General features: G+C 45.2%; 1 protein-coding gene across 1 annotated transcript; it reads left to right on the forward strand.

Annotated features, from left to right (window-relative positions):
* The first annotated feature begins 11,904 nt into the window (after positions 1 to 11,904).
* Positions 11,905 to 13,772, forward strand: LRRC30 (leucine rich repeat containing 30). The gene has a single exon (XM_045887026.2). The coding sequence runs from the start codon at positions 12,181 to 12,183 to the stop codon at positions 13,084 to 13,086; it is 906 nt and encodes a 301-aa protein (XP_045742982.1). The 5' UTR covers positions 11,905 to 12,180; the 3' UTR covers positions 13,087 to 13,772.
* The last annotated feature ends 265 nt before the right edge of the window (positions 13,773 to 14,037 follow it).

Genomic DNA, 14,037 nt, shown 5'->3' on the forward strand with positions numbered 1-14,037 from the left:
GAGTATAGGCTATCTACACTGTAGAATGGTGCTGAATTAGTGTTCAGTATTCCATTTATATTTATCAGAATTTTCTCTGTGTTCTCTAGGAAATAAAGTTAAAAGACGAAACAAGAACTCTTCCTCTACATTAAAATCGTGGGTCTGTGAATTCTTACTTGTTATACTGAAACTTTCTAAAACAGCTTTCCAAATTGCATTTTAAAAGACTTATTTGAATTTTATCAAATATGTAATTCCCATGAAACAAAAGGGAGAAAGAAGGAAGGAAGGAAAGAAGGGAGGAAGGAAAATAATAAAGGAAAAGTATGACTCATTTATAATTTAATAAGGTACTGCATTACTGAGTACATTCCTGCCGGGAACCAAATCCACTGGGTATAACTCTACATGTGGGTATCAGCGATCTGTTGCTGTGTAACAAACCACTCCAAAACTTAATGGCTTTAAACAATAACATAAATACATCTCACTCAACCCAGCAAGGTGCATTCCTTCTCCAAATCCCCCTTCTGGATCCCAAAAATGTTTTACCACTTTAGTGTCACTTGAAGTGGGGAGGAAGTACAATGGAGGGAAAGTCAATGGACTGTAGTGAAAAGGCCTTACTTTGATACATTTTATTTTTAAAAAGCCACAGTATCAACACATCACTAGGTCTCAAGTAGTGCCTTGGAGGCACTCGGGGCAAGTGAGGAAAGGCTAAGCCGTGCCAACTTCACAGTAAATCCCCCTTGGCCGGAGAGTTCACCAGAACACCTCAGGGAGGATGGAGACAAGGCTCTTCCAACCACAGGTTCATGCACAAGCAGCCCGAAGTCTCTGAAAGACAATTGACTCCATATCTGGGTATTTCAGATGCTTACAAACAGAGAAGATTTTGAGAGGCATGAGGAACCATTCTAGACTTACTCTTTTGGAGCATATTTGCTTCTCAAAGGGCAAATATATTCACAGGGATGTGACCTGAACCAAAAGCCAAACTAAACTGCTCCAATTTACTGAACTGCAGAACAAACTGAATCCAAATACAAAAATTTTTGTGGAGCCACGAACCACAGCAAAGGCTGATTTCTTTCCCTTTCAAAAAAACATGTTTTGCTTTCTTTCCCATAGTGTTTTCATTATTTTGTTTTTGAATTTTAAAAAGTTCTGTAGGTATAGTCTGCATGATTTTCAGCCAAACAGAACTGTGCAAAAAAAAAAAAAAAAAGGTAAATTTGTTTTCTTATAACTAAACTTAAATCTATCCCAAGCTCTCATAGCTACCTGGAAACTGAAAACTCACACAAACCCATCCACATAAACGCAATTTAAGTCCGTGATTTTGTAGTAAGTTTTGGTTTAAACTCAACTAAATTTTAAAATTTCTCCTTCCCCACCCCTTGGTTGGTTTTGAGCTGGCTGTTGGACTTACCACCTAACCACCTCGTGGGGCAACCAGACTGGAAGGTGGACCACCCACTCTCTGTACTTCGAGCATCTGGACTGGGTGGTGATTCCATCAATTCTCAGCACCCCAAGCAAACCCCACGCTCAGGAACTGAGCTGGGGCGGCAGGCATTGCACAGGGATTTGCAAAGATGAGGGCTCCAATCAGTGCTCCATGGACCTGGATGTGGGGCCAGCCTGGTGAGCATGAGAGCATGATCCTGCATGCCTGAGTGGAGTTTGCAAGGGGACAAGCACGGAAGTCAAGAATATGCCACCACGGGAAAGGTGTTAATGTAGAAATAGAGTTTACTTAGTTGGACATGATATATAACTGCAAAACTTGTGAAGCATTTATAGTATACTTAAGACTTCTTTCTGTGGGACGCCTGGGTGGCTCAGTCAGTTGAGTGGCCAACTCTTGATTTCGGCTCTGGTCATGATGTCAGGGTCTTGAGATCAAAAGCCAGGTCAGGCTCTGTGTTCAGGGAGGAGTCTGTGTGAGATTCTTTCCAGAGCTCTGCCTCCCCCCACTCGCACACTCTGTCTCTCTTTCTCTCAAATAAATAAATCTTTAAAAAAAGAGACTTCTTTCAATGGGCAGAAGACATGAACAGACATTTCTCCAAAGAAGACCTACAAATGGCCAACAGACATGAAAAAATGCTCAACATCACTCGGCATCAGGGAAATCCAAATCAAAACCTCAATGAGATACCACCTCACACCAGTCAGAATGGCTAAAATTAAGAAGTCAGGAAAAAACAAATGTTGGAGAGGATGTGGAGAAAGGGGAACCCTCTTACACTGCTGGTGGGAATGCAAGCTGGTGCACCCACTCTGGAAAACAGAATGGAGGTTCCTCAAGAAGTTAAAAATAGAGCTACCCTATGACCCAGCAATTGCACTACTGGGCATTTACCCCAAAGATACAAATGTAGTGATCTGAAGGGGCACCTGTACCCCAGTGTTGAAAGCAGGAATGTCCACAAGAGCCAAACTGTGGATAGAGCCCAGATGTCCATTGACAGATGAATGGATAAGGAAGATGTCATATGTACACACAATGGAATATTACTTAGTCATAAAAAGATGAAATCTTACCATTTACATTGACATGAATGAAACTGGAAGGTATTATGCTGAGCAAAATAGGTCAGTAAGAGAAAGACAATTATCATATGGCTTTACTCACATGTGGAATATAAGAAACAGTGCAGAGGATCATAGGGGAAGGGAGGGAAAACTGAATGGGAAGAAATCAGAGACAGAGATAAACCGTGAGAGACTCTTAAATCTAGGAAATAAACTGAGGGTTGCTGGAGGGGAGGGGCTTGGGGGAGGATGAGGTAACTGGGTGATGAGCATTTAAGGAGGGCACATAATGTGATGAGCATTGGGTGTTATATGCAACTGATGAATAACTGAACTCTACCTCTGAAACTAATGATGTACTACTATATGTTGGCTAATTGAATTTAAATAAAATTTAAAAAATAAAAAAGAGACTTCTTTCTATTCCTTTTAATTATTTTAAGAGATACTTAAAATCATTACAATATTAAATCATTAAATCTTGCAAATACCCAAATAGTTGCTCATTGGACCCTTGAGGACCTATAGCCAAAGCCATGTATTTTTTTTTTAAAGTATGACACCAGAACAATGAAACTCTCCTCAAACTTACATTGAGCAGAATAATCATTCTGTTAAAGACAGGTCTTTAACTCTTAAGTCATTTCTTTTCTGTGCTAGTCATCTCCCTACCTTCTCTGCCCTATCCGCTGCTGCTCTTCTCACCTGTTTGTTTCTGAGCCTCCATTGCAAAGTGCCCACACCTTCTGCTCCTGCTAGTTCTTCTCCTAGCTCAGCCCAGCCCACACGTGGCCAAACCAGGCTCCTGCCTTCCCTGACCTTCCCACACAGCTTCTTTCTTCCTCTGTCTCTTCCTATTGCACCTTAGACAGATTTGTTACAGCCCTTGTAACCAGGCATCAAAGTACTGTGTTAGATTGAGAGCAGGAATTTTGTGGGAACTCAGTGGAGTTGGCTTCATTTTGCTGTTTCCCCAGTGGCTTTCTCTTCTTGGCATTCTTAGGACCTTGTACCCTGCTTGGTAGACAGCGAGCGCTTCATTAATGCTTGTCAAATGAATGCAGGGGACAATGTGGCATGAACACACTTGAGCTTGATCCTGATTACTTTGAGTCAGCTGGAGTGAAGTTTTCAGTTGAGCCATACCCTTTTATTTTCTGTTCTCTATCCCTCACCTGCTTATTCTAGAACAATGTATTGTCTCATTTATTTATGAAAGTTGTTACAATTGGCAACAGTGCTGACTTGAATTTTCCTTCATGATTTAAAAAGGCATTATTAACTGTTGAAAGTGGCTGATAGGTATGGGGGTTTATTGTGCTATTATATAATAAACTTTTTTTTAAAGCATTATTATTACACAGTTATAACATTAGTAGAAATCAAAGAAAAAGGAAAAACCTTCATCTACATGACTGACACCACAACCAATCAGTTTCTATTCTTCCCTGCTTTCTTTAAATTCTTGCCCCTGTGCATATATAATTTTTATGCAGTTGCAATCATTTATATAGATGTTTCTAAGCATACAGGCATCTTATCGTATGCTTCCATGCAATCACCTAGAAGTCAGGTAACTATGAGACAATGATGTCTGTGATGATGATGGTAATGACTATCACCTAATGGAGCTCCAACTCTGGGCTACTGCCATTCACTGTCTATTTCTAATCCCCAGAACAAACTCAGTGAGGCTGAAAACTTGTCTAAAGTCACAAAACCAGTAGAAGAGAATAATACTTGTCATCCCTAATACATACCAATTACTCTACTCTATGCCAGGACCCCAGCTGAGCAGTTTACCTGCTTCATCCATTTAATCCTCATAGCAATGCCACATTATTATACTCCCATCCCCCAGAGGAGGAAACTGAGGTTTAGAGAGCCTAAGTAATCAGCCTACGTCACACCACTAGAAAATAGCAGAGCTAGGAATTGACCCTCAGCTCTCTGACTGCAAAGCCCAACTTGCAACCAAGTGAAACTGGTTGCAGACTCTCTCAGACACAGGGCTTCAGCCCCTTTATACTCTACCTTATCGCCTTGACAGGGAGGGGGGTGAAAATCTGAAATGAAAACAGTAATAGGCTGTAGGAGGAATATATATATATATATATATATATATACACACACACACGTATACATATATATATTTGTATATTTTTATATTTTTTAAAATTCTATTTATTTATTTGAGAAAGAGAGAGTGAGAGTGTGAGTGTGAGTGAGAAGGAGGGGCAGAGAGAGGGAGAAGCAGACTCCCCACTGAGCAGGGAGCCTGACGTGGGGCTCGATCCCAAGACCCTGGGGTCATGACCCGAGCAGAAGACAGATGCTTAACTGACTGAGCCGTCTGGGCGCCCTGTTGGAGGAGTTTTTAAACAATATTTTAAACTTTTAATTTATCAAACGCATAAGTTAAATACACACCCATGCATACTTTAAACTTCCTATTGGAGAAGTCTGCATCTCAGATTGGGACTGAATGGTTCACTTCCCTGAACTTAGTCTCTCTGGTTCTATTTTTTTTTTAGCCATTTTTAAATTTATTATCCTAAAATACCCCAATAATTTGAAACTTCTTAAAAGGAGACTTGATCTTTAATGAGCTCTGCTACTCTGGACTGAGGATATTATATAGAATCTCATTGCTCTTAAATTCGTGACCTTGCTTTCTGATACAAACTTAACGTGCAGAATGCTGATTTGGTATTTGATTACTCCCTCGACTTTTAATCAAAACATCTTTTTATTTCCTCTTTCCTTCAGTGCCATTTAAGCATGCTTTGGTGATCAGGCCCAAGCAAGCAGGACTATAAAAGCCTTCACTGTCACTCAGCTCCGTGAGGACAGACAAGAAGACGCTGGGAAGACTGAGCTGGGAGAACTGGGGTTAGTTAGTCCTGTGGAGGGATTTCCTGAGAGGAAAAAGAGTGCAATAACAAAATATATCTCTTTCTGCAAGCAACTTTTTTAAAAAACTCATTTTAATTTGTTGGGATGATTTAATAAAATGCAACTGGCCAGCAAGGGTAAACTCGGTGTTTTCTGAGAATTGCACAGTGCTTGATTTCTGTGACAGGCTGTGGGTGTTCAGATTCCGGAGTGAAGTGGCCTTGCTGCAGGCTCTCTGTTCCTGAGTGGATAATGTGAGCAGTGTAATTCTGTAGAAATAGAAGTTGGAGATCAGTTGATAAACAAGGTGGGTTTTATTTATGTTTCTGGTCACGTGGGTTGCATAGTAGTAGGGGGCAGTAACCCTCTCAAAATAGAGTGGGCTCAGTTCATGAAAAAGAAGACTTAGCAGGATTCACGGAATAAGTGTCCTCCATTGGCCAATCTCCTGCCCTCAAGGGTAGCAAACAATGAGGAATAAGATTTAGCTCCAGCGCTAGCAAACATATTTATAGTCCTGTAGAGGAGACTGGCGTAGAAGCTGATGATCCCCATGTGGCCAGGTCTCTAAGCCTCAGCACTATTGAGATTTGGGGCCAGATAACTCCTCATGGTGGGGCTGTTCTCTACACTGTGGGATGTTGGCAGCATCCCTGGCCTCTACCCATGAGATAGCGGTGGAACCCCCACTAACCCCACAGTCGACAGCCAAACCTAGCCCAGACATTGCCAAGTGTTCCCTGAGCAAACTTGCCCCAGTTGAGAACCACTGCTGTAGGGGTGGTGAGCACTGTGTGTGGCAAAGGAAAACTCCAGGAGGGGAGGAAGGATGCCCAGGCATCTTTGGAGTCAAGTGGGGTGGTCATGAAAGCTCCTTTGAGGTGGTGACACTGTGTCTCGTGTGAAGCATGAGTGGTGCTAACACGTGAGGTAAGGTTACCCATGTAACAAAGGAACCTCGTCCCGAACCTGCAGAGGGTGGCTACCTCGGTATTGCTGGCAAGTTGAGGGTATGTGTGTTGGGGGTGGATGGTAGGACATGAGACTGTGACAGGGCACACTTGTGACCGTGGGCTGTGAGGAGCATCCGAGGGCCCAGGTGTGCCATTGCCGGGCCTGTAAGCTGCCAGTTGGTAGGAACGGACTTCTGGAACATTCTGGCCATGGTGCCAAGGACGGATTACAGTGGGCTCTAGAATGTACCAGGTGCTGTGCTACTCACTTCACTTACTCTAGTCAGTCCTCACAACAGGCCTGGAAGAAGGAAGCACAGTGATCCCATTTATAGACAAGGATATAGAAGGGCCAGGCCTCTCCACTCCATGCGCTTCTCACGGGAGAGCAGGACCAGGACTTTCCGTGAGCAGGTATGGGGGCCTCTTCTGCAAGATGAAAAAGGCCTGGCTTGTCTGACAGAGCTTTGTTTGGTACGTGCTGTGATGGAGGTGACATTAGGGCTTCTGTGATCAGCCCATGCACACAGGAGGTGGGGGAAAGCCTCCCAGGGACTTGTTAGGCAGACACAGGTCAATATATAGTCACAGAGAAGCAACTTAAAACAAGCAGAACAGCCAAGTGCCTTCTGCATTGCTTTTTTCTCACATCAAACGTCCATCAGGCCCCAGATGTTTGTTCATTTCAGTGAGCATTATTGGGCACTTACTATACCCTCAGAATTGTTCCAGGACTCTGGGGGAGACAAGGAGCTGGAAACCTGACTTTTTTCAAGAGGAGCTTGACTTCAAAAGAAAAGCAGCTCAATTTGGATGTGCCTGAGAACCTGCCCCTGAACTTCTTGCTCTCTAGGAAAGCCTGTTTTCCTCTGGGAAGAGCCAATGGCTGAGAAGTTTGGCAAGAGAAGTTTCCAGGAGAGAAAAGGACCAGTCTCACCGTGTCCCAGTGAAGTTCCTCGCTCTTGAATCCCTGGAGGAGGCAGTGGAATTGGCCATCTTCCTCATGCTCTGCTGAGCCTCTGTTCTCAGGCTATGCATGGAGCCATGTTCTATGCGTCTTTTGTGTATACAGGCATTTAATTCCCATAGCAACCTTATAGGTACTATGACTCCTCTTCACATATGAAGACATGGGAATACAGACAAGCTAAGCAGTTTGCCCACGGTCAGATGGCCTTTCAGTAATAAACTCAGGATTATAACCCAAGGCCGTCAGCCACAGCAATCAGGACCTTTGACATTGACTGCCAGGCTGTCTGCCTCCCGCTGAGCTGGCTGTGGGCTGAAAGGCTGGGGAATGTTCTAATCAGAATAGTAATAGGTCGCTTTACTAAAAAAACATGCAGAGGCAAGCAGGGTAGGCACATGGTAGGAAGAGAACAGAATTTAGCTCAGACAACCCAGGTGTTGATGGCAACTGATACTAACTAGTTTTGTAACCTGGAGCATCAGCTAACCCCACCAAAGCTCAGCCGTCTCATTTAAATATCAGATGGACTATATAACAGTGTCTAAAACAGCTCCTGACACGAGGTGTAAATATAAGGTGAGTGAAAGATGAAAGAGGCGTGCTTCATGAATACAGGTTTGATTAGCCTCGAAAAAAGTGTAAAGTTCACGAACAAGGGCATAATAAAAATCAAAGACATGGAGAGTAAATGAATCTAGGCATGTGTGTGCATGTGTGTGTTGGGGCCATTTACACGGAGGTCGTGCCATGTACCATCACCGTCCTATGGGTCATAGACCATTAATAACCATGAACTAGGGAACTGTGTTATGTACGTCGGGTGTCCCCATTGCATGCATTTTACAGATGCTTAACCATGGACTGTTCTGAGACACAGCCTCTCCGCTGACGGCTGCAAAACCCAGCAACAGGCTGCATGTGATGCAGTGTGTGTCAGGCTCAGAATGCACTGCTTGACTTTGCTCTCCTCCCTGTCCTACTTCCCAGGCTCCTCCTTACTTTCGCTTACCTGGGGTGTCCTCCTCAATAAAACATTAGCCCATAGCTTTGGCCTCAAGCATGGCTTCTGAGGAAACCTGAACTAAGACAGATTTCTTTTTTTTTCTTTTTTTGGTAAAAGAAAATACATGGAAGTAAATATTCATGGGAGAAAGAGCCACATTTCCATATGCAAGAGGCTAACCCAATTGTCTATACTCTTCTATAGTTTCTATTTTTAAAATTTTAAATTAGCAAAATGGTTGTTTTAATATACTATTTAAATATACATATTAGTTCCTTCCAAATTAACAGACATGATGTGTAGACATAAGCTGAAAAGCCACAGTGAGAATAAAAAGAATTGTCCTCAGTAGATATTCCACTAGTGGGAATTCAAGGGGAATTATAGGCACTTTCATAACCTACTATTTTATACTCTCATCATTTTAATTTAATTTTATTTAAAATTAAAGACATCATAAATGGTGATTTTCATATGTTAGAGGAGGAATCAACTAGAATATACAAAAAATGTAGTAAACATATTGAGCATACTAAGTACATTTCAATTATTCCATAACTTCCTTGGGTGTTAAAGACAATCACATGACTTACCATGATTTGGAATTTCAAAAATCTGTTCAACAAAGCTTCATTCTGAGACTTATTCCAACCTGAATGTCATTCAGAGAGCCTTGGAAAGTCTCTTTTGGCCCAAGTCTGATATGCGTGCTGCATAGCGAATCCTAAAGCCAACACATTCCCCATTACTGTTTATTCTCCAGGGACCAATATTAATGCAAGCAAAAAAAATAATTTGCCTTGGATTTTGCATGCTTTCTCCAGAAAAGAGGTTAAACATCTTTCATTTCCCTAGGGTGGTCTGCTTTGCACTGAGAATCCTACTGGTCTAGTGAGAAGGAGCTCTGGGAAATCTCTACCCTCCCCCCCACCCCCCAGCCCATTTCATAGATGAGGACACTACCCAGACACAATGACCATCCTCGAGGTGAATCATTCTCAGACTGGGTAACCATGGTTAACTATGTGGGCAGTATCTACATTTCAAAAACTTGGACGGAACAGTCAGATATTCACATAGCTCATTCATTTGATAAATTAGAATTTTGCTGGAGAAGAACCGACCTATTTTTGGAAGGGATTAAATCCCTTATGCCAAAGTCTTCTGGAATGACATTTTAACTTTGCTTTTCCTACTTGTGCTGGGGAGGGTTAACACCAATTTATGTAGTTATTTCTAGGCATGTAATTACGTAGTCATTTCTTTACCTGTGTTCCTTCCAGTCCTACCCCCTAGCAACTTGAAAATAAAAATCCATATCCTGGCCATATTGATTCCATCTTTCTACAAGGTTAACCATAAGCTGTCTTATTATGGTTCCAGCTTGGGCTATGGAGTCCAACTAACTGGGTTTGAATTCTGGTTCTGCCTTTGACCCAGATACTTGAATTTGGGCAAGTGACTTGATTGTGCCTAAGTAACCTCTCTATCCTCCCTTCCTCATTTGTAAAATTGAGATGATTTTAATACCCATCCTGCTTGCACAGTGCCTAGTGTTGTGCCTTTAAAAAAAAAGATTTTATTTATTTATTTGACAGAGAGAGCGAGAAAGCACAGGCAAGGAGAGTAGCAGAGGGAGAAGGAGAAGCAGGTTCCCTGCTAAGCAGGGAATCTGATGCGGGGCTCCATCCCAGGACCCTGGGATCATGACCTGAGCCAAAGGCAGATGCTTAACTGACTGAGCCACCTGGGTGCCCCCCTAGTGTCATGCCTTTCACATAGTAAACATTTGATAAATTATTGGCTATTGATAAGTGCTTAAAAAGTATTTATCGGAAAAGAACATGTTAAGAGGAAAGAGAGGAATTACTACAAAGAAGAAAGCTGTTGATTCTTGCTTAGGCCATCTCAGCTCCCATATTTTGGGAACCCTAACATAATTTCTCATGCTCGTAGAAGGAAAGAGGAAAAGAGGATGAATATGTTTGGTTTTTTTTTTTTTTTAACAGCAGAACCCTGTTGTCAGATAAAAGTTACATATATTAGGCATAGTATGCTCCTAAAACTTAGGGTACAAATTTAGCACATTACCTCCCTCACCCCCACCCCACCCCACCCCAGGTAATAGCTAGAACACTCAAGTACTCCATTAAAAAAAATGTCCAAAGTATCCACCTTTGCCTAAGAATCCCAAGGGCTTGTTGGGTGGGTCAATGCCAAGCAGAAGGAGAAATGGCCTTGCATTGTTTTGCACCTCCTGCTGATCCTCCCGCCCAGAGGTTGGCCGCTGTGTGGATGGACCTGCAGGTTCCCCAGGCACTGCCCAGATGGGGCTCAGCTCCAGCTCCTGGCTTTGTGGTCACAGCTCTGGGAGCATGGTCATAGGACAAGCATCACTCTCCAGGACCCCCAATTGCTGTGCCGAGGGCTGCCAGCAAAAACCACACACTTCCGGACCAACCAGCCTTCGCTCCAGACCGCAAGCCCTTTTCCAGAACCTGGATCCTCACCCTTGCTATCTCTTCTCTCCTTAATCACTACCTAGTTTTAGGATTTTTCATCTATGCAAATGCGTCCGCCTCCTCCTCCACCATTTGCCAGGGCTGCCGTAACTAAGCCCCACAGAGTGAGTGGCTTAAACAACACAAGTTTATTTTCTCATCCTTCTGGAGGCTATAAGGCCCAGATCAAGGTATCAGCAGGATTGGTTGCTTCTGAGGCCTTTGTCCTTGGCTCACAGATGGCTGTGTCTTCCCTGTGTCCTCACATGGCCCTATCTCCAAATACAGTCACATCTGAGGTACGGGTTGGGGGGGTGGGGTTAGGACGTCAACATTTGAAATCTGGGGGGACAGTTTTCAGCCCATGATGCCAATAATTAACTCTACATACCTAGAGGTATAAATTAACTGTTATAATTCAAGAAAGAGTGTGTTGAAGGAGGGAGAGAGGGAGGGGAGGGAAGAGCAATTGATCGGTTGAGCTCTTCAAGGACAGAGGGCACCCTGTGCTAACCTTACTAAGACAGCCACTCAAGTGGCTGTTCAAAACATTTAAAGCGTGCCTTACTCCCCCCAGAAGCCCAGAGTGAAACAGATGACTGAAGAGCGTCTCTGGTTGAAATGAGCGTGGGGCGTCTGGGCCCCTTCACTCTCTCCTCACTGAGTCACCTGTGATAAGCACCGTGCAGAAACCTTTGGCCCGGAGGATTGCAGGTGTCCAGGCTCCTCCCATGACTTTTTCACAACCATGCAACTCAACAAAGTTTGAAACAGGTGTGTACCATATCATCTGACCATCCCTGCCATTGGAAACGTACTCTGTCACTAGCGTTCCTGAAGCTCACGGTCACTCTGAAGGGGTCCGGATGAGTTCCCGCGGCCACGCACACAGTCTGGCACTTGTACAGTCGGCTTTATTTTTCCACTTTGCTGCTTTTTGGAGATGGGCTGGCTTATCACCTGCTCAGCTCCGATACCCAAGAAAAGCTGAGAAGGGAAAGTTAGATGCAGCCTCCCTGTGACCTCTTTGCACACACCAGGGCCAATAAAACAGGGGCCGAATGACAGTGACAGCTGTCTTGTGGCATTCAGAGAGACTCGAGCAGTTCAGTTCCACAGTCTCAGGGACAAGTATACCATTACAGCCTGGCTGCTCCCAGAGAAGCCACCTAAACCCGCCCTCGGGGCCGGACCACGGCGGGGTGGCTCGGGCCTCTGCGAGGCCCCGCTGAGACTTCTCCGTGAGCTCCCTGCGGGCGACAGCTCGGCTTTCAGCAGCTGGGGGACACCCTCCCAACCTCCCCAGAGGCCAGTGGGTGAAAAGGAAGGAAGATGGGGGCCAAGCCATCAAGCGCTCACTGCAGGGACAGGGGCCCCAGGAGGATGGTGCTCCTGCGTGGGAGGCAGCCCTTCTCCCCATGGGATGACAGCCTGCTCTTGGGAAAGGAGCCCCGGGCTCTGCTGAAGCGGGGCATGCGCCACGTCAGCTTCAGCCTGGTCACCAAGGGAATGACGGACATCCCCGACTTTCTGTGGGGCTTGTCTGAGGTCCAGAAGCTCAATCTATCTCACAACCAGCTCAGGGCTCTCCCGCCCGATGTGGGGAAGCTGAGTCGGCTGGTGGTCCTGAACCTATGCGGGAACCGCCTGCGGAGCCTGCCCCAAGAAATCAGCCTCCTCAAGAGCCTGAAGGTCCTGTTCGTGAACATGAACTGCCTGACGGAGCTGCCGGCTGAGCTGAGCACTTGCAGAAGCCTGGAGGTCCTGAGCTTGTCCCACAACTGCCTCTCCCAGCTTCCTGCCAGCCTTGCTGACCTCTCCAGACTGCGGAAGCTGAACCTCAGCAACAACTACTTTGCTCACATCCCCATCTGTGTGTTTGCGCTGAAGGAGCTGGATTTCCTGCACGTGGGCTCCAATCGCCTGGAAAACATCGCCGAGAGCATCCAGTGCCTGGTCAGCCTGCAGATCTTCATTGCAGAGAGCAACAACATCCACTCCTTCCCGCGGTCGCTCTGCCTGCTCACCGGCCTGGAGCTGCTGAACTTGAACAACAATGACATCCAGACCCTCCCGGACGAGCTCTACCTGCTGTGGAGACTGGGGCGGATTGCTTGGAACCCCATGGACAAAGGGCTCCACATTTCCCATAACCCATTATCCAAGCCTCTGCCGGAGCTGGTAGAGGGGGGCCTCGAGATGCTCTTCAGTTACCTCAAGGACAAAAAGCACAACTGACTGGGCCCCGGAGGCACAGCCAGTCGCCAACTCATGGACACCTGTCGGCTGGGTACTGCTCCAGTCTCAGCTCTCTGCTCTTACTGTTCTTGTTGGTTAGCACTTGCGTTTGTATTTGCTGAATGGTATCGAACACCCATTCTATGGAGGTGTTTGCTTTTACCTCTGTATGTGCCTGAGAAGCCCCCTGATGTGATGTTCATCTCATCCTAAACATAAATGGAAATGGGTCTTGGGTTTTCTCTGAAGAGAAACCGTTCTGACTCCTATGAGGAGCAGTGGGATTCAGCCCTTGGAATAGGAGGCAGCCAGTCTGATTCAAGGGAACTCAGAAGTCAGATACTTGCTAAGGATGTGCCGTGGGCCCAGTATGGTACAGGACACTGACACCATCTGGTTTCAGCCCTTGAACTGGCAGCTGCAGTCGGGGAGCAGCGGCGAGACATGCTTCTACGTCAGCCTTGATCAAGCGTTACTGGGGACCAAAGAGCAGGCTGGAGGACTGCTCTGCTGGCAATGACCGGGTTGGGCAGAGCTTCTCCCCTGAGTTCTGGGGGAAACAATCATAACAAATCTGTCTCTAAAATGATTGTACAGTAACCCTCCAGCTGCTCATGTTTACGTCTGCTGGTGAGTGACGGGAATAGCATGAGGGCTATCAGATAATAAATACAAACCAATTTTAATGCACAGTTTCAACCTTCTTTCCCAATCCCCTGGCACCCACCCTCATATCCCTGAGCTTTTCTAGAGACACCAGCCGATAGTTAAATCATCTGATTCTATTTTCTCGTCTCCTCCCTTGCTAGATTTGCCCTTCAGGGGTGAGCTAATAATTGAGGGGGAAAATGGCCAAATGGCAGGAAGGAGGAGGTAAGGTACAGGCAAGTCACACACAAGAAAGTAATTACCCTTTTCACATTCAAAGGAGGGTAATATCTGCCACTTGGC

The sequence above is a fragment of the Mirounga angustirostris genome, unplaced genomic scaffold (assembly GCF_029215605.1).
Source record: "Mirounga angustirostris isolate CCGP_5_RB_7025 unplaced genomic scaffold, mMirAng1.0.hap1 SCAF_14, whole genome shotgun sequence".
NCBI lineage: Eukaryota > Metazoa > Chordata > Mammalia > Carnivora > Phocidae > Mirounga > Mirounga angustirostris.

Coding starts and splice junctions, on each gene's coding strand:
- LRRC30 (XM_045887026.2), top strand. CDS start 12,181: ATGGGGGCCAAGCCATCAAGCGCTCACTGCAGGGACAGGGGCCCCAGG.